Raw genomic sequence first — 22,834 nt, 5'->3', positions numbered from 1 at the left:
ACGTAGTTCCCCTCTCGAGGATTAACAAAAATAGGAAATTAAATGAGGAAACGACCGAGGCCGACATCGGCCGCCTACATATCTCATTTTTGAGAATTCAGGTCGAACGTAGTTCAAGTACAAAAAAAGGAACTATTAAAAAGGGATAAAGGGGTGACCGAGGCCGACATAGGCCGCCTACGTATCTCATTCTTGAGAATTCAGGTCAGACGTAATTCATTACAGAGGGATAAATTCTAAGCAGAAATGATTACAAGCAAATAAAGGCGGTTACAAGGAAAAGATAGAAATCGAGTCTTCAAACATGGTGTCTTTTAACAACATTTAAGTAGATTGATGACTTGTGAGATCCAATGTTCACGCTCAACTCTGTAATGTCATCAAACAAATGTATTGATGTGTTCTTTAAGCAAACTGATGAGTACCATGATCATTTCATTGTGGTCCTCAAATTCGTCTGCATCTACCCCATTTTGTTCATTCAACTTGTGACATGACATGATATTGACAGATTTAAAAATATTTTCACTGAAATCATAGACAGATACTGTTAGATAGCAAATATAAAGTAAGTAAAGCAGAATTTCGCAATAAGAGAGGTTTTTGTTGGAAAAAGAAAATATGAACTTCGTCCATGACGATAAATCATTTTGCCTCTTTTTTTTCAAAATTATTAGGATGGGGATTAAAATAAATTCAGGCAAAAATGAAGGAAAGGATGGGTCTCGAGCCTTATCCGAAACGCCACCAATTTTTGAAATAGCATATAAATTGTCTATGTCTACCAAGACGAGCAAAGAATCAAGAGCGGAGTGCATGTCCAGTTAGGAATTTTCTCCTTTGGCTCGGTGTCTACTATGACTGGTGTCTCAATCATCTCTTCAAGCACAATATCACTTTCTTTGAACAAATTTTCGATTCCTTCCCCTTGACCATTTTGCATTGGAAAAGGCAGATATGAGTGAGGCAATGATTTTGGAAAATCTTGATCGATCTTCTGCTTGTTCTGACCCTCCTTTGGCACTAAAGCAAAAGCTTGATAAGGTGCCATGATCACAAATTTGAATTTCTCTCTTTTGGTTGAAGAGGCTACAACTTTCTCAATCTTCTCAAGATTGGCTGAGATTATAACTTTCTCCCCATTAAAATCTTCCTCGACTTCAACCATATTAATAGTCACCCCTCCATGATTCAACATGGGGTTACTATTGATATTAGGAGTGGCAGTCTGAAGAGTGACGACCTTTTGATCTATCAAATCTTGAATTTTATGCTTCAAGTTGATACAATCCTCAGTAATATGCCCAACACCTCCTGAATGGTAAGCACAATGAAGATCGGGTCTATAAAGCTTGGAGTTGACATTGATATTTTTTGGATCAATTGCCAGTATCAAGCCGACTGATTTCAATCTCTGAAAAAGTTGTGTTAGGCTCTCAACCAAAGGAGTAAAGACTCTAGAAGGTTTCTTCTCAAGATTTCGGCGAGGAGGATAGTAATTATTTCCTGGATGTGAAGGTACTTGACGGTAGTTTGGAGGATTTTGGTGAGTTCGTGCATGCATTTGGAAATTTGGGTATTGTGGAGCTCGGTAACTAAGAGGGGTGTTTTGGTAGTGCAGATGTGGAGTTTGGTAACTTGATTGGATATTTGAACAATTAACTGATGGAGTTAGGTAATATGGATGGGTGTTTTGGTAATGTGGAGGTGGAGTTTGGTAAACAAAAGGTGGAATTTGGTAACTCGGTCGTGGAGTTTGATAACCTGATTGGGTATAACAAGCTGGATATGAATTTTGTGGAGCTCGAGGATAATCTTTGTAAGATGAGAATTTTCTGAAGTGTCATTTTCCATCAGATGTACAGGAAATAGAAGACACATCTTTTTTTTTTTTTCAACAATCCTGAAGATTCGATTGAGGCGGCAACACAAGAAATCTTTCCGGTTTCAATCCCATCTTCGATAGCCTCACCTATCTTGACTATCTCCGCAAATTTTGCTCCAATAAGCAACATTATCCTATCATAATACTCTGGCTCTTGAATGCATATGAACACTTCAACGATCTCTTTCTCAAACATGGGATGTCGAACTCGAGCGGCCTCTTTCCTCCATCTATACGCATATTCATGATAGTTTTCAGTGGATTTCTTTTTAATTCTCTCCAAAGAATAACGATTAGGAACGATCTCCACATTATAGGCGAACCGTTCGACGAAATCTTTAGCTAGTGCATTCCAGCTAGACCACTATTTTGTCTCATGGGAGGTAAACCATTCCAACGCTTCTCCATTCAAATTTCGGCTAAAAAGCCACATTAATAAAGCTTGATTCCTTCCAACTTCCACTAGCTGGTCACAGTAGGCCCTCAGGTGTGCCAAGGGATTTCCTGTTCCTCCGAAAGTGTCAAATTTTGGCACTTTAAACCCTTTCGGGAGGTCCAGATTCAGATAGATGCACAGATCCTCATAACTCAACCCATCGACTTCAAGAATACAATGCAACTCTTTCATGGCTTTCCTGATCTCTTCTTTCATATTCAACTTGGCTTCCTCTTCTTTTGACCTTCATTTTTTCTCTTGTTCCTCATAGTGATCAAGCTCGGAACAATTGGCATAAGGTTCATTTGGAATTTAAATTTGAAAGGTAGTCTTTTGAGGTAATGTTGGAGCAATGGAGGGATTCTGGGTATTTTGAGTGGCTTGGTAATTTTGGGGGAAAGTCTCGGGGTTGATATGCTGATTTTGGTGATGGGTGAAGGTTTGCTAACTGCTAACATTTTGATTTTGAGGGGGAGGGCAAACTTGTGAGTTGGCATTTTGATAAGGAGGGAAGGTTTGGTGGTTGGTACCTTGAGGAGGAAGTGGTGCTTAGTAAGAGACGGAGGCATGATGGGGATTTGGGGCGGTTAGGTCGATGATTGGGGGATTTTGAGCGGGGTTAGAGGGTGGATTTTGAACCTGTTTCGCGCTTGGAGGAGGAAAGTGGAGTGGAGGTCTTCTATCTCCTGGAGGGTTGAAAGCGAAAATTGGATTAGGCAAATCTTGTCTTCTTTGCATTTTAAGCCTCATTTCGGCAATCTGTTGCATCAATTGCATAACTAATTCATTTTGATCAACGGCGGCGGGTTAAGCCACGACAACATCAGTCAGGCTAATCTTGTCATTGTTATCACCCATTACTGCTTTTCCTTTTTGCGAACATTGATTGGGGAAGGAATCTTTGGGGGCCTTAGATCTTGTGAAATAAGGATGACCAGCCAGTTTATCAACACAGATCAGTTCTAAGTACCTGACAAAGAAAAATAACTCAAAAGATAAACGTGTTAGTCTATGTAGATGATAAATTATACAAAATATCACACATATGACCACAAACACATAAGAGTTGCTCCACTTGAAGATAAACTAGCCCACGTATTTAGAGAAATGACTAAATAGACACGAATTTGTCTATTTGATTTTGATCTTAGTGAATCAGAAAAGTTGACTCGAGTCGAGATAAGGTCGATTATGTCTTTCATTAACATACTTCTGATTTTCGATTGATATGAAACTATAATTTCTTTGTAAGAGTTGGAAGAAGATAAAATTTCTCAAAAATGGGGACCGAGCCTTGAAAGGCTGTCTACATATCTCACGAGGAAGAATTCAGTAACTACGTAATTCGACTGCCTTGAATCTCTTTTTAAGTTGAGATGACAAATTGACCCTTTTTCTGAGATGAGAAGTAAGATTTAGAATTTGAAAGAGAAGTTTGATTCTTGTTAGGAAACTAAAGACTCGAAGAGTATTAGGACGTACTTTTGATAGTAACTTGATATTTATGCATTGGGGTTCTAAAAAAAATTCAAAGAGGAATGAGCTAGAATATCTCCAAATGAAGCAATATATTCACACAAGCAGTTATAACACATAAACGAATATTGCGCGTTCTAAACAGATATGTGATCCTTTTGTGCCAAGGGTAGGTCTAACGATTTGAAAGATGTATACGTCATTGGAAACACTTCATTGCCCCAAAACCCATAATAATACAAGTTTTGCGAATAAATCGAATGAGGATACATAATAGGGGAAAATGGATACAAAATAATCAGTCTCACACAGGGGTACAATCATAAACTAAACTTCCATGAAATGTTCTTCGCTCTTGAGCTTCTTGTCGTCTCTGGATGTCCACACTTTTGTATAGAATAGTCACTTGTACAACTCCTCATTTGACTCTAACAAACTAGTAGACTCCCACCCCAGGAACAATAATTTTCAAACAACATATACATCCTTTAAATTTAAACACATAAGTATGATCGTCTGTTTAGGTCGTGGGCCATTTTGGACTCAAGGTGGTCTTTCTAATAGGCCCAACACACCTTGGGTGTTGGGTCATCTTAGTTCAATGCACTAAAAGAGATTTGATTTCGCTCTACACTAGTTGACTAAGAGTTGGTTTAGATAAGACTTGGTTACTCGAGTCGGACAAACTACGGGGTGAAGTCTAATAAACGACGTTGGATGACCACAATCCAACTATTCGTTTATCACTTCAAATGAATTCAAATAGTGTTTTTCTGAAGGACAGTCGTGGTAAGCCACGTAACCGCCCTTTTTTCTAATGCAATCTATTTGCCGTTTGGCGGAATCGGATGCCATGAAATACAACAATTTATAATTTACAAGAATTGAAACAAGTAAGCAATTAAACAAATAGTCAAATAAGTTAATTTTAAGGTTAGAACTCATTCAAGTCCCCAGCAGAGTCGTCATTTCTATTTTACTCGAAAAGATAAATAAAATAAAAATTCGGGAAGGGTTTGAAAGCACCCGAAATACCCGTTTTCTTGTGATTATCCGACAATTAAAAATATTTGACTAACAATAGGCATGCTTGACTAGTTACGGAATAAACGAATTTTATAACTTAAAATCATTTAGAGAGAAAAGGGAATATATTATCTAAAATGTCTAAGTAGAGCAAAGCTTATAAAATATTTAGAAATCAATTTGGAAAGACAAGTATACTTATTTATTTTAAGATAAAGTACTATAAGTTAACTAACTCAAAATGGGTATCCTTTGGGGAATTATGAGTTAAGAACCTTCAAATTAATTAGCAAATAAGTATATACTAACAATAAAATTAACTCGAAATATATAATAAGGAGAGAGGGAGATTTGGGCTCAAGTCTAGTTTATGTTCGCCTGGGCCAGTACTTGGGCCTAATTTTGATTTGAGCTTCTTAGCCCAACACTTTGTACCTATCCTAGAACTAGCAAATATACCAAGACGGATAGACTTTTTCCCAATTACAACATAATACAAAACTGGAATTTTAGGTGGGTTTTGGCCTATTTTCACAGCTTTTATACAATGTATACAACTGATGTATACCACTGTATATTCTGTGTATACTATTGTATACAACATGTATGCAACCCTTTATTTCGCTCCGAAGACTTGTAATATAATTTTCCAGCCTTGTGTGTAGCCTCCATTTGCTGGTTGACTCGAAACAACTCAACGAAATACAAGAGATGAGTCCAAAGTGGACTCGGATTGACATCACATGGATCAAAGAAAAGAATGGGAATTAATACTTGCTCATGTTGTTGGACAAAAATAAATAAATAAAATCAACTGGGTAAGGTACTCATAGTAGCTGAAGTGGTCACAAGTTTCTTAAACAATGAATGAAGGATATTATTTTATCCTTTTAAAGCTTGTCAACCAAATTGACTTTCCATTCATCAATCACAGAGAAATATATATATATATATATATATTGTCATCCTTCCATTCATGAAAGACAAGGCTAGGAATATAACAACTCAAACTCAAGAGAGGAATCAATCTTGAATAGTAACAACAACATGGAAACTGTCCTTATTAATAATGAATGACACTTAACCACATATTCAACAAACTCAAACTAAAACAAGGTCTAGTAAGTAATAAAGTTAATAACAATGTGGCTTAACATGTAATCTGTAAGATCTTACTTGTACGCTACCGGAAATCAACTTAGCATAAACTCATTCTTTTATCATAGTAGACTAGTACAAAAACTATATAACATATAACCAAACCACTAGCAATTGACCTTATACAAAAGAAAAATCAGCACACTACATACATGAAAGATCAACGCCGATAAATTCATGCTCCAAGTAATCTTAAAGACAAAACTTAAACTTTAACAAAACTAAGATGTTAGGCAGCAAAGATGGTGTAGACTCGATCAAAATGGGTCATGTAGGCAGTAGAAAGTTAGTTGAGATTCGGCCTTTACATGGATAACAACATTAATACAACAAATAAGGATTGATCAGAACTCAAAGACAAAAAAAATACAAGCAAAGCTAACAGGTTCAGTAACATACTGATGAACAACATCATAACACGATGAGATTAAACAATATTAGCAACCAACAGACTTAAAAGATTGACACCTTAATCACCCCAAAGAGACTTCGTCAAAGACTACCTATAATTGTTTCCCGTAAATTAGAAGAAAACTACATTGAAAAAGAAATAATAAGACGAGGATAATACCTTTTTCGATGTAGCGACGGGGACGACAACGAGCGAGAAACTAACTTTCACCACCAAAGCAATACTTCGTTAAATCCGACCAGGCTTTCGCAACCTACAACGAATGGAAAAAAAAGACAAATATATATATATATATATATATATATATATGTCTAAAGTATATACGATTTCTCTATGTAACTTTTTGCTAATTTTTTCTTAACCTTTTTCCAACTCCCAACAAAGAGTGAAAATGAGGGATTTATAAAAGAGGATTAAGGCTGAAAATAGGGGGAAATTCGGAGGGAATTGGATGAACTTTTCAATTCAAAAATTCGAATTCCTTCCGATAAGGTTGCCAGCCAGCTCGAATTTGTACCAAATTGTACAATTCCCAACTGAAAAGAATGGCAACCGTCCGATTTTGAGAAAAGGACGGTCGAGCAACACGATAGAGACACCTGTTATTCTTCGAGAATCCTCTGGTACAAACGAATAGGAACAAAGGAGAGGGACGCGCGACTGGATCGATTTAGTGGGATGCCGGGTCGCGATTCTGGCTGGGTCGATTTGGTTCTGCGCTAGATTGTTGGACTGTTACTGGGCTGGTTCGCGACTGGTTTCACGAGGAAGAAGAGAGACGCAAGGGTCGGGTCGATTTTGGGAGTTTGTACGTTGCTGTTGAATTGGCTGAAATAGATGGTATTGGGCTGGGTCTGAATGTATTGTTTTGAGAATAAGGGAATAATGAAAAGTTGGGCTTGAATTAAGTGTTAAATTTGGCACAATTTTAGTTTTAAACTTGACTGCAAAAAATGGATTTAGGAGGAATATAAAATGCAGCTAGAGTTGAGTTTAAGAAATAGCCATACGATTGCGATTATAATCATTCGAAATTACAAACGTAGCCGAATCAAATTCATTTAGGAAATTCGGCTAGTAATTAAATAAGACAAATTAATATAATTAGACTATCGAGCTTCTCAATCTTAATGAAATAAAATAATTAATTTAATTATAAACTAATTAATATAAACCACTATATTACTAAACTAACTAACCAAATATTTAAGTAAAATAAAATCTTTTTGAGACGATTTTCAAATAATCATAAAATATATTAATTATATACATAATTATGTAAAACAAATATATTATCTAAAAATTATAAAAAGTGACAAAACTAGTTAAAATAACTTGCAAACTATATATATATATATATATATATATATATATATATATATATATATTTACTTTTTAAATTTTAAAAAACTAATTATTTTAAATCATTTGAAATTGAAGAAGCTCGATAATTAATATATATTGTGGAGGTCCAAAATTGGGTGTCAACAGTTGCTAGCCCCATATCTACTATTAAAATCCAGAGTGTACTTTCTCTGATGCATGAGTATACCATCCTCATTTCTGGCAAATTCCAAACCAAGAAAATATCTAAGTTCCCCGAGATCTTTTATCTTTAAAGCATGCTGCAGTGCTTTCTTAGTCTCTTTGATCATAACCATATCATTCCGTGTCAATAATAAGTCATCCACATAGATGAGTACTATCATAGTTCTGTACCCCCTTCTCTTAGTGAAGAACGAGTGGTCTCTTGTGCTTTGAATGAAATATGATGTTGTCAAGGTAGTAGTCAACTTAATGTTCCACCGCCTTGAGGCTTGTTTCAAACCATAAAGACATTTCAACAATCTACATGCCTAAGTGTTGGTTTCTTCCTACCAAAACCTTCAGGCAAAGTCATATACATTTCCTCATATAAATTACCTTGTAAAAAGTCATTATACACATCTATTTGTTGAATTCTCCATTTATTTGCAGATGCAATAGAGATAACAGATCTAATAGTTGCCATTTTAACCACATGAGAGAAGGTTTCTTGATAATTAAAGCCCTCCTTTTGATTATATCCTTTAGCTACCATCCTGGCTTTGAACCTTTCCACACCTCCATCTGCATTGTATTTGATTTTGTAAACCCACCTACATCCAATGGCTTTATTTCCTCTAGGTAAATCCACCAGTTCCCAAGTTTTGTTGTCTTCTAATGCCTTTATTTCACTATGCATTGCCTCTATCCATTTACTATCTTTTGCAGCTTCAGAATAACTTGCAGGTTCAATATCAATTGAAAACTTTGAAACAAAACTCTGATATTGGTATGAAAATCCTGTGTAATCTAATACTGAAGCTATGGAGTAAAGGCAACTACTTGGACCAGCTTTTGTGACATAATCTTTGTGCCAAATAAGAGGCTTAAAACCTTTAGTGGACCTTCTTGGTTGTGGTGCAGCAATGACATTAGATGGAGCTGGGGAAGTATCACGAGAGAATATGATTGGTGATCCTAGGGAAGGAGTGTTCAGCACCTGAGCAGGAACTGAATCAGGAGATGATACATTGTGAGTTGGAGGAGTAACAACATCATAAAAGACAAACAGGTCTGGGGTAAAAGTATGACTTTGGTTAGCTGTAGTATTACTCTTAAAAGGAAAATTAGATTCCAAGAATACCACATCCCTACTTACAAAAAAAAGGCCTTTCTCTCCCGATTATAAGTTTATATCCCTTCTGAGTTGACCCGTAGCCTACCAGTACACAACTTTTATTGCTCTAGAACTGAATTTATCTTGCTTTGTGAGATTAATGGCAAAGCACAAACAACCTATGACTCTCATATGATCAAAAGAGGGAGGTTTGTTGTCCATTTTCTCAAAAAGAGACACATGTCCTAAGACAGTAGAATGGATTTTATTCAGTATATACACAACAGCTTGAATACAACACTCCCAAAACTTATCTGGAAAACCAGCTTGAATAATGATTGCCCTGGCTGTTTCAAAAATATGCTTATGTTTCCTTTCCACAAAACCATTTTATTGAGGTGTATATGGACAAGAGCTCTCATGTATAACACCATGTAATTTAAAAAATTCATTGCAGGTAGAATTGAAGAATTTAGAACCATTATTAGACCTTACTCGTTGAATCTTCTTACTAAACTGAGTCTCTACTTCAGTAAAAAAATATTTCAACAAGCTACTAACATCATATTTAAGCATTATCAAAAAAATCCATGTCCACCTTGAAAAATCATCAACAATTGTCAAAAAGTATCTCATTCCATCAAAAGTTTCAATTCCATAGGGACCCCAAACATCCATGTGAATTAACTGGAAGTTACAAGTAGATCTACTAATACTATGTGGAAATAACACCCTTGTTTGTCTAGCCAAGGGACAAATCTCACAATGATGTAATGCAAAAGTACTACCAAGTTTTTGGAATGAAGGAATTTTCCTTATTACAACCATAGGCACATGAGATAACCTTTTATGCCAGACATTGGCATCTGCATCTTGAGTTGCAGCCAAACATCTCTGTGGTGTTACTTCCTCATCATTTCTCTGAGAGCTCAGTGTGTATAGACCATCTTCTTCCTCACCAATCACTCTCACCTTCCCAAATGAGAGATCCTGAAAAATACAGTATTTAGGAAAGAAGGTAACATTGCAGTTCAAGTCCTTAGTTACTTGAGATAAGGTTAAACTTGAATGCAGGTACACATAAGACTCTCCTAAGAATATCACCTCTTCTTATGTGATAGTCTCCAATATGTGACACATTCGCAGAATCCCCTGTTGGCAATTGAACTTTCCCTGTATTTTCTATCAGCCTTTGTGTTGTAAATATCTAGGATCACCTATCATATGATGGGAAGCACATGTGTCTATTATCCATTTCAAAATAGGCAAAAGAGATGTACATGTCATATTAGCACTGCTAGTAGTCTCATCAATAAAATTATGCTCTAACATTCTCAGTAACTGTTGATGTTGTCCTTGAGTAAACATTGGCATTGGCATCATCCTTTGTTGAGGAAGAGAAGCCTGAACAGAAGGCACACAAGTCTGGAGCATGGGAAATAATTAGGAGGATTCAATGGAGACTTCACAGACCCTGTTACACATCCTGTATCATAAACAGAATTTTCAGCCACTACAACCTCTCTTTTACCCTTGTAATCAGGTGGATATCCAATTAAACGGAAACAAACAACCTTGAGACTCAGCTCTAACAAACTTGTAACTAACTGTACTTGATTCTAGAAGTTAACATGACTAACTAACTCAGCTATCTGCACAACTAACTAAGCAGTGTATAATTACAACTTTAACTAATCATGATTAAGGCACATTTATACATTTGTTTAATTCATTTACACTAATACCACATTTAACTTTTCAATATCATATCAACACTGAGATAAAAACATACCTAAAGTTGAATCACCTATTGAGACGATAAAAGAAAGGAAAGCATAGTACTCGAAAGTCTGAAAAAAAATATCATCATTCCAAAGAAATAGGTTAAGTATGTAAAAAAACATCTATGAATTCCGCCATTAAATTGAAAAAAAATGAAGAGAATCAAAGGAAAGCTTAGAGAAAAAACTGAGAAAAATACTAAACTGAAATTGTTACCACCATTAGTGTGAAGAAAATAGTCTCTATTTATTAATTAAATAATAGAAGTAAGAAAAATTCAATGGAGAGGATGCATCTAGAATAAAGGTGTGTGTTTGTGTGGTAATAAAGTGATCATGGGCATTGAGTGACACGTGTAGCAAGTAGTATAGATATATGATTAAGTTAAATGACTGATTTGCCCTTGGTCGTCCTCCTTATCACATTTCTATATAGTAGTAATAAATAGAACAAGATAGATATATGAGACTCGTACTTGCACGAGTCCAACATAAGTTTTTTTTTTAATCTCAATTTTGTGATACAAATAAAATTTAGAGAGTCAGTTAAATTTTAATATACGTTTTAGATATTTTAAGTTGTTAATTATTTTGATTTATAGTTTATTTTACATAATTTACAAGTATTATATGTTACTCCATATGTTTCAATTTATGTGGCACTGAATTTTGAATTATTATGATCTATAGTAATTTCTATGTTATTTTCAAATAATGTATGTTAGTTTTGTTATCTCGATTTTATTTGGTACTTTTAAAATTTTAAAAGTCAACTAAATTTTTTGTATGTCTTTTAAATATTTTAAGAATTTAATTATTGTTATTTATAGTCCTTTACATAATTTTCATGTAATATATGTTACTCCTACTATTTTAATTCATGGCAGTAATAAAATTTCAAAAATTACTTTCGTTTTTAAATGGTTATTTTATCATTTTAAGTCATTTCAAATCACCCCTATTTAATTCGCTCATCTGTCATTGAACAGAGTCTTAAAAAGAACAAAAAGGGCAATTACTCTGGAATATTGTAGAAGCTTCCTACTGTTCCTATCTATAGTTAACTGGAGAAGATTCTAGATTACACTCGAATTCCATAAGTTTATCGGTTATATATATCAGACACTTTATCCAATTCATCATCAGCAAGTCATCAAGCAAATCAAACACTACCATCAAAAGTAGTCTCCGCAATTCTTCAAACCAGAAAGCTTCCAAAAATGTCTCTTATTCCAAGCTTCTTCGGTGGTCGAAAGAGCAACATCTTTGACCCATTTTCCCTCGACTTATGGGATCCATTCCCAATTTCAACCAATGTCCCATCCTCTGCTCGTGAAGTTTCCGCTTTTGCAAATGCAAAAATCGATTGGAAAGAGACCCCACAAGCTCACATTTTCAAAGTGGACGTTCCAGGGATCAAGAAAGAGGAAGTAAAAGTTGAAGTGGAACAAGGAAGGATTTTACAGATTAGCGGTGAGAGAAGCAGAGAGCAAGAGGAAAAGGATGATCAGTGGCACCGTATGGAGAGGAGCATAGTTGCGTTATTACAAACCTGATGAATAATATATCTTATAGACGTGGATATTTATCAAATCTTGCCTTACATCTGCTTTCCAAAATTTTCTAGCAAATAAATATGGGAATATACTGTAGCAGAATGTCATGCATTCCGTTTTGTTTTTGGAGTTATTGAGCATTAGGAGCTGATGAACATCACCATCATTAATATTACTACCAAAATTATAGCAAAAGAAGGAACACACCTGCTTGGCAATGAAACTTTTGCCAAAAAAGGTGCAAATTGGTCTCTTGTTGATAGTTGCTACAACATGAACATCCAGAAGGGATGTTAACTTTGCATTTATGAATATGATGAGTTCTTGTGATTTCTTCAAATTTGCCAAGCAGAATGACAAGAAAACTTACCTTTAGCATCGCGTGTCCAAATAGGTCTATTACGTACTATGCTCCTTCCCAGAATAAATTTTGATAGATAAGATGATATCATTTATAAGATTATGAGGAAGGATATCATATAAATTGTAAAACTGATTGACGAGAACCTTTTTAGGGGCGTTGTTAAAGTGAGTGATCTTAGCTAGGGCACCAATGCCAAGCCAATTGTCCCACCAAAAGGAAATATTACCAATACCTATTTTCCAGAGAATATATTTCTCAGAAATATCCTTGATGTTCATTAGTCTTCTTCAATTATGAGAGTGACCTGTTGTGTACGTAGCCGCGCAAGTAACATAGTTTCTTTTAGAACCAAATTGTCAAACCAAGAAATTTATGATCAATTTATATTAAATGAACTTTCAAGAGAGATTGTGATTTTTGTTTACTACGACTACTAACAATTAAATTAATTAAGTAACTAACAAGGATGACGTCAGTTTGATGATTTAAACAAGTAAGAGACAATTTCAGGGCTGCAACATGTATAGGGTTTCATGTATCGCATTTCAAGCAATGAATTAAATAAGGTTATCAAATTACTGATTTACAGGGCTGATTTTATGATCATGGTCTCCTGACCTCTAATCTCCTAATACTCTTGCTGATCGTCTAACTACATCGTTGAAAGGGGATAGAGAGGCCCAATTGACAAGCATTTTAATTTCATCATGTTTCGTAATCAAACTTGGTGTTTGTCTGGGTGTCAATCATAAACACAAATCTAATCAAGTGATATGCAAGAAAGATCAAACTTTTTGTATTATTTGGTTTATCTACCTTATTGTCCCCGAGTCCAAGAATACACAAGATATTTATTTTTATGGCGTGGTCAATCATGAAATACTAAAATAAGAACACAAGTAATTTAAGGGGTAACCAAGAATTAACTCAAAACTATTGATGTTCAACAATTATTCATAGCTACAACCCCAAAACAAAGGCTTTTAGCCACTCATAATGTTCATAAACTCAAAAACAATTGTCTTCATGCAGTTCCAAATTAAAGAAGTAAAGAATCGAAGCCTACGATGAATTCTTTATATTTGCTCTTACACACCACAAAGAAGTCGAACCCTTACAAAATAACCCTAGGTCCTATTTATAGAGTTTAGGAAATAAATTTTAACCCAAGTAGGAATTCTAATTAAAATTTCTAAGTTAAGACTTGAACCATTCTTCATTTGTGAATAAGATTGTACCAAGTGATTCTTAATTATTCTTAGATTCTAAGGTCCTATTTATAGAGTTTAGGAAATAAATTTTCAATATTAATCCAAGTAGGAATCCTAATTAAAATAGTTAACCGATATACATAGACAATTCACCTCTCTCCCACTCTCTGCCCTCTCTCCCTCACCTCTCTCCTTCTTCTCCCAATCTCGCTCGCCTCTCTCTTCCCTCTCCCAATCTCGTTTGACATATATACAAATGCATATGTATAATATACAATTATCTAACTGATATACATATACAATTCACCTCTCTCCCACTTTTTGTCCTCTCTCGCTCGCCTCTCTCCTCTCTCTCCCAGTCTCGCTCGCCTCTCTTCTCCCTATAACATGTAGCTACGAATTGTAATTATCAAACTATAGTTATGGAGAGTAATTAGGCTATTTTTGAGTGGCTATATGTGAAAGTTCCTCAATAAACATTATGAATTTCAGATAATGATAATTGGGAAAAATGAACTTAAAAATTTAAAATCCAGCCTTAATGAAGAAGTGGAAGGCAACAGGAGCAGGGGGAAGAATTTAAGTTTAACTTTTAAATGAAAGTCAAACTATTGACATGGAATGTAAGGAGGCTAAACGATCAAAACAAGAGAATAATGGTGAAGAGTCTAATGCAAAAATGGAAAGCGAATGTCTACTGCTTTCAAGAAACAAAGATCAGCAAGGAAGTTGAAACAAGGGCTAAGCAATTATGGTCATGCCGATGGATGAAATGTGGTTACCTGGAAGCTGAGGGTAGCTGTGGGGGTGTCTATATGATGTGGGACAGCATAATTTGGAGAGGGACTTTAGTTGAAGCTGGTCAATTCTCCATCACCTATGAATTTGTATCAACTCAAAACCTTTATACCTGGTACCTCACTGGAGTGTATGCTCCCCATACCAGGGATGAGAAGCTACTTTGTTGGGAGGAAATAGCTGCAGTTAGAACTATTTGTGATGGTCCATGGGTCACATGTGGAGACTTTAACACAGTTAGAGTCATGGCAGAAAGAAGAGGATGCAGTAGGATCACAAATGTGATGAAAGATTTTTCCAACTGGATTGAGGAGATGGAATTACATGACCCTCAATTAAAAGGTGGGAACTTTACATGGTTCAGAGGGGCAAACCACCACAGTGCAGCCAGGTTAGACAGATTCTTATATTCAAGAGAATGGGAAGAAACCTTCAAAAATATAAGGCAGACGATAATGCCTAGAGTGACATCTGATCATAGCCCTATTATGCTACAATGTGGGGATTGGTGGCAGAATAAGTCCTACTTCAAGTTCGAGAATTGGTGGCTCAAAGTGGATGGTTTCAAGGGGCTAGTTGATAGTTGGTGGAGTGAGTTTGTAGTTGAAGGCTGCCCTGACTACAAGCTTAGTATGAAACTGAAGTTGCTGAAAGAGAAACTCAAAGAATGGAGTAAGCAAATAGGTAGGGAACTAGGCACTAAGAAAAACAAGTTGTTATCTGAATTAGGTCACATTGATCTGGCACAAGATTCAAGACTTCTGACAGAGGATGAGCTGATGGTGAGGGCTACAATCTTGGTAGAATTGAAAGAACTGGCAAAAATTGAGGAGTCTAGGTGGAGACAAAAATCTAAGATTCTATGGTTGAAACAGGGAGACAACAATACTAGGTTTTTCCAAAGGATGGCTACAGCTCACAAGAGATATAATAATATAGACAGACTAATAATCAGCGGAGAGGAGGTCAAAGAGCCAGAAAACATTAAGTTGAATATGATTGAGTTCTATAAAAAACTCTATACTGAAACAGAGCTATGGAGGCCTTCTTTTGAGTATGTGAATTGTCCTAGAATATCCCAAGAGGAACAAGAGTGGTTGCAAAGACCTTTCAGTGAAGATGAAATGCTAAATATAATCAAACACTGTGATGGTGACAAGGCACCTGGGCCTGATGGATTCAACATGAGTTTCTTCAAAGTCTGCTGGGATACTTTGAAGGAGGACTTGATGCAGACAATTCATGACTTTCACCAGAAGGAAACTTTTGAGAAATCATTCAATGCCACTTTTGTAGCCTTAATCCCTAAAAAGCATGGAGCAGAAGAGTTGAAGGACTTCAGACCAATAAGTCTGATTGGCGGAGTATACAAAATCATAGCCAAGCTTCTCACAGAAAGAATGAAGAAGGTCATTGGGGTATTGGTGGATGAGCACCAAATGGCTTTTCTGAAGGGTAGGCAGATAATGGATGCATCAATACTAGCAAATGAATTAGTGGACTGCACGGTGAAGCAAAATCTACCTGGAGTCTTATGCAAGCTGGACATTGAGAAGGCTTATGACCATGTAAATTGGTCCTTCCTCCTGAAGATTTTGAGAGATATGAGCTTCGGAAATAAATGGATCAAGTGGATTGAGATTTGTATATCTACTGTGAAGTTCTCCCTTATCATTAATGGCAATCCCGAAGGGTTTTTCAGTCACAAAGAGGTTTGAGACAAGGTGATCCTATGTCACCATTCCTATTTATCTTAGCTATGGAGGGCCTCAACTCCATGATCAGGAAAGCAAGTGAGAATGGGTGGCTGCAAGGTTTTTGTGCAAATGCAAATAGGGGAGAGGTTTTGGAGATCTCACACCTGTTATATGCAGATGACTCTTTGGTTTTCTGTGGAGCTGAAGTTAATCAAATAAGACACTTGAGGGCCATCTTAACCATCTTTGAAGGAATATCAGGATTGCATGTCAATTGGCATAAAAGTTGTTTATACCCAGTTAACCAGGTGACAAATATGCAGATGCTTGCTTAGAATTTAGGCTGTCAGGTAGCCTCCCTCCCAACAAAATACCTTGGAATGCCCCTTGGTGCAAAGAACAAAGAGGTGGAAGTCTGGAATGAAGTACTAGAAAGATGTGAGAGGAAGTTGTCAAGATGGAAAAGTCAGTATCTATCCTTGGGAGGCAGAATAACTCTTATCAAATCGGTGATGGATGCACTCCCTACTTATATGATGAGCTTATTCCCAATACCAAGAAGTATAGAGAAGAAAATCAACAAAGCAAGAAGAATCTCCTTGTGGCAGGGAAATAAAGAGAAGCCTAGGTATAATCTTGTTAAATGGGACGTAGTGACACTAAACAAAATTCAGGGTGGTTTGGGTATAAAAAAGTTGAGTACGCAGAATGTCAGCTTGTTGAAGAAATGGCTATGGAGGTTCTGTAGTGAAGATCTGGCTTTGTGGAGGAGATTCATATCACATAAATATGGTCTCCAAAACAATTGGATCATTGAAGAAGCAAATGGTACTTTTGGATGCTCTGTTTGGAAGACAATCAGAAGACTGTGGGCATCTTTTATCCCCAATCTATCCTTTAAGGTTGGGAATGGGGTGAAAACAAGTTTTTGGAATGAACTCTGGTTAGGAGAAGAGAATCTGAAGATCATGTTCCCAAATCTTTATATATTGAGTCTACAACAGATGGACACTGTGGCACAGGTGTGGAGCCCTCAAGGTTGGGATTTGATCTTTAGGAGGGCTTTAAATGACTGGGAGATTGACAGAGTAGCAGAATTACTACAAACACTTAATGCATTTCCAGGTGTCACTGAAGGTCCTGACACTCCAAATTGGAAAATGCAAAAGAAAGGAATTTTCACTGTGAAGTCTTGTTATTGGAGTTTAAATTCTAATCAGACTATGGAAATGGAATGGCCTTGGAAACTAATTTGGAAAATCAAGATCCCCCACAAGGTTTCAGGTTTCACTTGGTTGGCAATCAGGAAAGCATGTCTAACCCATGAAGTGATACAAAGAAGAGGTATACAGATTTGCTCAAGGTGTTACATGTGTGGGGAAGAGGCAGAAGTTAACAGTCATCTTTTCTTACATTACAGAACAGCTGTAAATCTGTGGGACATGTTCTTATGTATACTTGGAGTTAACTGGGTAATGCCCAAGACTACTTTAGACTTGCTGAGACAGTGGGAAGGAGTGGGCAGAAGAAGAAGATCCAAAGAAGACTGGTGGAAGTGCATCCCAGCCTGCATTTGGTGGACATTGTGGAAGGAAAGGAATGAAAGATCACATGATGGGAAACTTAACAACATTCAAAAAATCAAGATGAATAGCTTGAGCTTGTTGTATTTTTGGTGTAAACATGATTTGGTGGGGGAGGTAGATAGCTTAGCAGATTTTAAAGCTCAATTGTAAAGTTTTTGCCCAGTTTCGGCTTTTGAAACTATCCCCTGTGGGGCTGTAAATCCCACCTCATCATGCTCTGCTGATGAGTTTTAACGTGAATATAAAGTTACCTTTATCAAAAAAAAAAAGATAATTGGGCCCGTGCAAAGCATGGGCTTCCCCTTTCTAGCATATACATACACATCAAAGTCGAGAAAGATGTAGGAAATAATGAATATAGATAATGCATATAGTTGACTCTAATTAATTTTGAATTAAAATACTGATGATTGATCAGTAACCATTTTGTGGACGTAGGTCAATAAAGACTTGGATCATAAAATCAAGTGTTGTTGTGTTGCTTCACTTTTACGGATGCAAATCAAATGTCCTCACAAATGAAATGAAAATCTACTATTTTACTACTAAAATTTATTTATGTCATTCGTTAAAATTTTAGCTTATTTATATCATTTTTGTTTGAGAAAAGGTTTATTCATGTCATTATTAGTTAACTGAAATGACATAGATGAACAAAATTTTACACGATGACATATATGAGTCTTTTCTCAAAGTTTGCTAACATATTTGAGATTTTTTTTTTTTTTTTAAATGATTGAATTAATGATGTGGGCTATATCATAATTGACCACACATAAAAATGATTTTGCAAAACTAAAATATTTTTCAATTAACAAATATTGACTTGAATGAACCGTTTTTTTTTTTTAAAAAAAAAATGGTATAAATGACCCGACTTTAAATTTGAAATTCTATAACATATTTAAGGTTTTCCCCCTTTTAACTATGGATGTGTTTGGTATGAAGGAAAATGTTTTTCATGGAAAATATTTTCCTAGAAAATGTTTTCTTGGAAAACAAGTTGTTTTTTGACTTATTTTCTCATGTTTGGTTGGTGACTAGAAAATATTTTCCAGAAAAGATTTTTAGTGTTTGATTTATGAATGAAAAATATTTTTGAGAAATATCTTTTATTTTTACTAGAGTAGAAAATAATTTTTGAAATTGAAAATATTTTTTAAAAACAAACTTAAATTTTTTTGGGGGTGGGGGCTGATAGGGGGTAGGTGAGGGGAGTCGAGGGTGGGAGTGAAAAATTGAAACTTTGAAGTTGAATTTTTTTAAAAAAAACAAACTTAAATTTTTTTTGGGGGGGTGGGGGCCTGGTAGGGTGAAAAAATGAAATTTTAAAGTTGAAAATATTTTTTAAAAACAAACTTAAATTTTTTTGGGGGGTGAGGGGCTGGTAGGGGGTGGCTGGGTGGGGAGGGGGGGTCGAAGGTAAGAGTGAAAATATTAAATTTTGAAGTTGAAAATATTTTTTAAAAACAAAATTAAAATTTTTTTTGGAGGTGAGGGGGGCTGGGTGGGGGGTTCAAGGGTAGGGGTGAAAAAAATGAAATTTTGAAGTTGAAAATATTTTTTAAAAACAAACTTAATTTTTTTTTGGAGGTGGGTGGGTGGGGGGGACTGGGGGTGGTAGGACGTGGGGAGGGTGGGATAAAAAAATTGAATTTAAAAACAAGCTTTAAATTATTATTTTGGGGGGGGGGGGGGCTGGTTTGAGGATAGAGACAAAATAAATTATTTTTTTCAACAAAAAAATAATTGTAATTTGAAATTGAAAGAGAGTTTTGAAAATTGTTTTCATTAAGTTTTGAAGTAAAGTCATTTTTCTTAAATTTAAAGAAAATGAATTGATTTGAAAAACATTTAATCCAACCAAACATGAAAGAATTGAAAAACATTTTTCGAAAAATATTTTCGTTCATACCAAACACACCCTATATGTAAAAACAAAAAGTTCAATTACTCCTTACATAAAAAAATAAAAATAAAAAAGAAGGTGCAATTATTCCTTCTAAAAAAAAGTCTCTGGAATATTGTAGAAGCCTCTTCCTGTTCGTATCTAAAATTAAGCGAAGAGGATACTAGACTACACTCGAATTGCTTGAGTTTCTCAGATTCATCGACTACAAATATCACGGATACTTTCTCTAGTTTATCATCAGCAAGTCATCAAACAAATCAAGCACTACAATCAACAATTTAAAAAATCCTCTGTTTTCTTCAAACAAGAAAGCTTCCAAAAATGTCTCTGATTCCAAGCTTCTTCAGTGGTCGTAAGAGCAACATCTTCGACCCATTTTCCCTTGACTTATGGGATCCATTCGAGGGCTTCCCAATTTCAACCAATGCCCCATCATCTACTCGTGAAATCTCTGCTTTTGCAAATGCAAAAATCGATTGGAAAGAGACCCCAGAAGCTCACGTCTTCAAAGTGGACGTTCCGGGGATAAAGAAAGAGGAAGTGAAAGTTGAAGTGGAAGAAGGAAGGATTTTACAGATTAGCGGTGAGAGAAGCAGAGAGCAAGAGGAGAAGAATGATCAGTGGCACCGTATGGAGAGGAGCAGCGGTAAGTTTATAAGGAGATTCAGACTGCCGGAGAATGCAAAGACGGGAGAAATAAAGGCAGCGATGGAGAATGGGGTGCTCACTGTGACTGTTCCTAAAGAAGAAGAGAAGAAAAAATCTGAGGTGAAGGCCATTGACATTTCTGATTAAACACAAGTGCAGTGCAGATCAAAAGTCCTTTTGTCAATAATGTTTGTTTTCCTAAGTATTTTGGTTTGTTGGGAAATTAAGCTTTTAATCTGAATTTTGTGCATGTGTAATGTCTAAGTTGTAAACAAGAAAATTTAATTTCCTTGAGAATTTAATTAATGAATAATTTCCTTTTGTCTTTTTCATTCTCTTGAATTTTGTTTCTAATACTAGATGGATAATGCCTTGTGCGCGCAGGGGGCTTCATATTTATGTATATTTTAGTGTACATATTTATATTATATGCTAGGCAGGGATAGCCGTGCGCCAAACATTAAAAGGTTTTTGCGATCGAAATGTACACATACAGAAACATAAATATACATGGTTAGGAATTGTTTTCGGATTAAATGCACAATATGTCGTTTGTAGTTGTATTATTTACATCCTGCACTATTTACGTAGTGTTGCATTTTGTGTTAGACAGAGCTTGAGAAAGAGTACCTGCGGAAAAAGATGGAAAATAAATTTACTTTCAAAGTGAAATATTTAGCTATTGCGGCGGAATTTGTTGTAGTGAAATTCTATCGGCTAAAATAACTAGTGTAACAATTAATTAAAACATAGATAATACAATTACAAAGAAAAGAGAAAAGAAAGTAAATGAGCTACTTATTATTTAATAAAAAAAAGAATAAAGCATATCAAACGCTCACATGGTCAACCTTCAAATTTAACTCAGATACCCATAAAATAATACAAACTTGCTAATTGAGGGACTCACCTGTAAAGAGGTGCCAATTTCAGTTGACAATGACTTAGATCCTCTCTAACTTTTCTTTTATTATATGTTCTCTTCGTCTACAATCACCTCATCCTTTCCTTTCAATGCTTGCTTGCTCAGTTTCCTCAATATTTGATTCTTAAACAAAACCCATTAGAAGGAAAGAGAGATGGCTAATAATTAATATTTGGTAGCCAAAATTGAAACAAAACAAATTTACATCCCAAGCACTAATCCAGAACTCACTATTGCAGAATTATCTAACAACACAAGGAACAGATATGGAATTTAAAAACATGCCAATGACAATAGCAACGTACAAAGTATGACAACTGCAGAATAGGCACCTCCCAAATTTATAATCCAAAATTGTATCTCCCTATTAAGTCATTAAATGCTGGCTAGTCATTTATCTATCTTTCTAAATATACATATATTACTTGTTTTCACCATACCTACAATCTTAGAGCTGATTTCTGTCAAAAAATGGACAGTGGACAACTAAAATTAAAAACTTATATCAAAGGAGAAGAAAGCATTTCTACTATACCCAAATTTAATTTAATATTTTGTGTTAATCTTTTTATTTTAAATTGGGTAAAGAATATAACAAAATATAAATAGTTTGTAGCAATATAATGTTTCAATCATCAGAAAGCAAATGTAACGACGACAGTGTCACTAACAATATGAATAAAAAGAACACCAAGAAGTAGCTATGATTATAAAAGTATTTTTTAATGACGTACATCTTGAGGTGCTTGCATTGAAGCTTCAACATAAGAAAGTTCAGAGCTTTACTGATATTTTTTAAAAAAATTCAAAGCTTTGAAGTAATTAAGGTCACAGAAACAATATGAAATTGCAAATAAAGTTAAAATAAACTATGATGCATTAGAGAACTAATACCAACCACCAAGTTCTTTCACATGACTCATTTTCTGTTGGAATTGTACTCTCCTTCCAAGGCAAATGAAAGTATTTCATCTAAAGTTCAACTCACCTTATTTTGTCGTAGATATTTTTTGATTGCCACTGGAGATGGACCTACCTGTAGGAAGAAACTATCTCTTGTGAGGCAGGGTATGAATGTGTGTGCGCGAGTATAATATATTTTATTTATATATATATATATATATAATTAACTAAATCACAATATAAAAAAAGTTTTATCTAATATATCTCTCAATCTTTCTTTGGTGAACATTTTCAAAGAGCCTGAGCTATATGGCTAAAAACAAAAAGAGATTATGTTAGTCGAGAAAAGACTTTTTTTATTTAATAGTCAAAGGATCCCCTGTTAGTTAGCTATCCAAACCTCAGTTGCAGTGGCGGAG

General features: G+C 35.3%; 1 protein-coding gene and 1 pseudogene across 1 annotated transcript; both read left to right on the top strand.

Moving 5' to 3' along the window:
• Nucleotides 1-11,529: 11,529 nt before the first annotated feature.
• LOC125817135 (17.4 kDa class I heat shock protein-like) lies at nt 11,530-12,371 on the top strand (annotated as a pseudogene).
• A 7,786-nt stretch (nt 12,372-20,157) lies between these two features.
• Nucleotides 20,158-20,811, top strand: LOC125817044 (17.6 kDa class I heat shock protein-like). The gene has a single exon (XM_049496632.1). The coding sequence runs from the start codon at nt 20,261-20,263 to the stop codon at nt 20,732-20,734; it is 474 nt and encodes a 157-aa protein (XP_049352589.1). The 5' UTR covers nt 20,158-20,260; the 3' UTR covers nt 20,735-20,811.
• Nucleotides 20,812-22,834: the final 2,023 nt, after the last annotated feature.

Source organism: Solanum verrucosum, unplaced genomic scaffold, assembly GCF_900185275.1.
Source record: "Solanum verrucosum unplaced genomic scaffold, falcon-dt-bn FXZP01000094.1, whole genome shotgun sequence".
NCBI classification, from domain to species: Eukaryota; Viridiplantae; Streptophyta; class Magnoliopsida; order Solanales; family Solanaceae; genus Solanum; species Solanum verrucosum.
Note: the sequence above shows the minus strand (reverse complement) of the source record. Positions and strands in the feature narration are given on the sequence as shown.

Excerpts from the sequence above, each read along its gene's own strand:
- LOC125817044 (XM_049496632.1), top strand. The coding sequence starts at position 20,261 with ATGTCTCTGATTCCAAGCTTCTTCAGTGGTCGTAAGAGCAACATCTTC.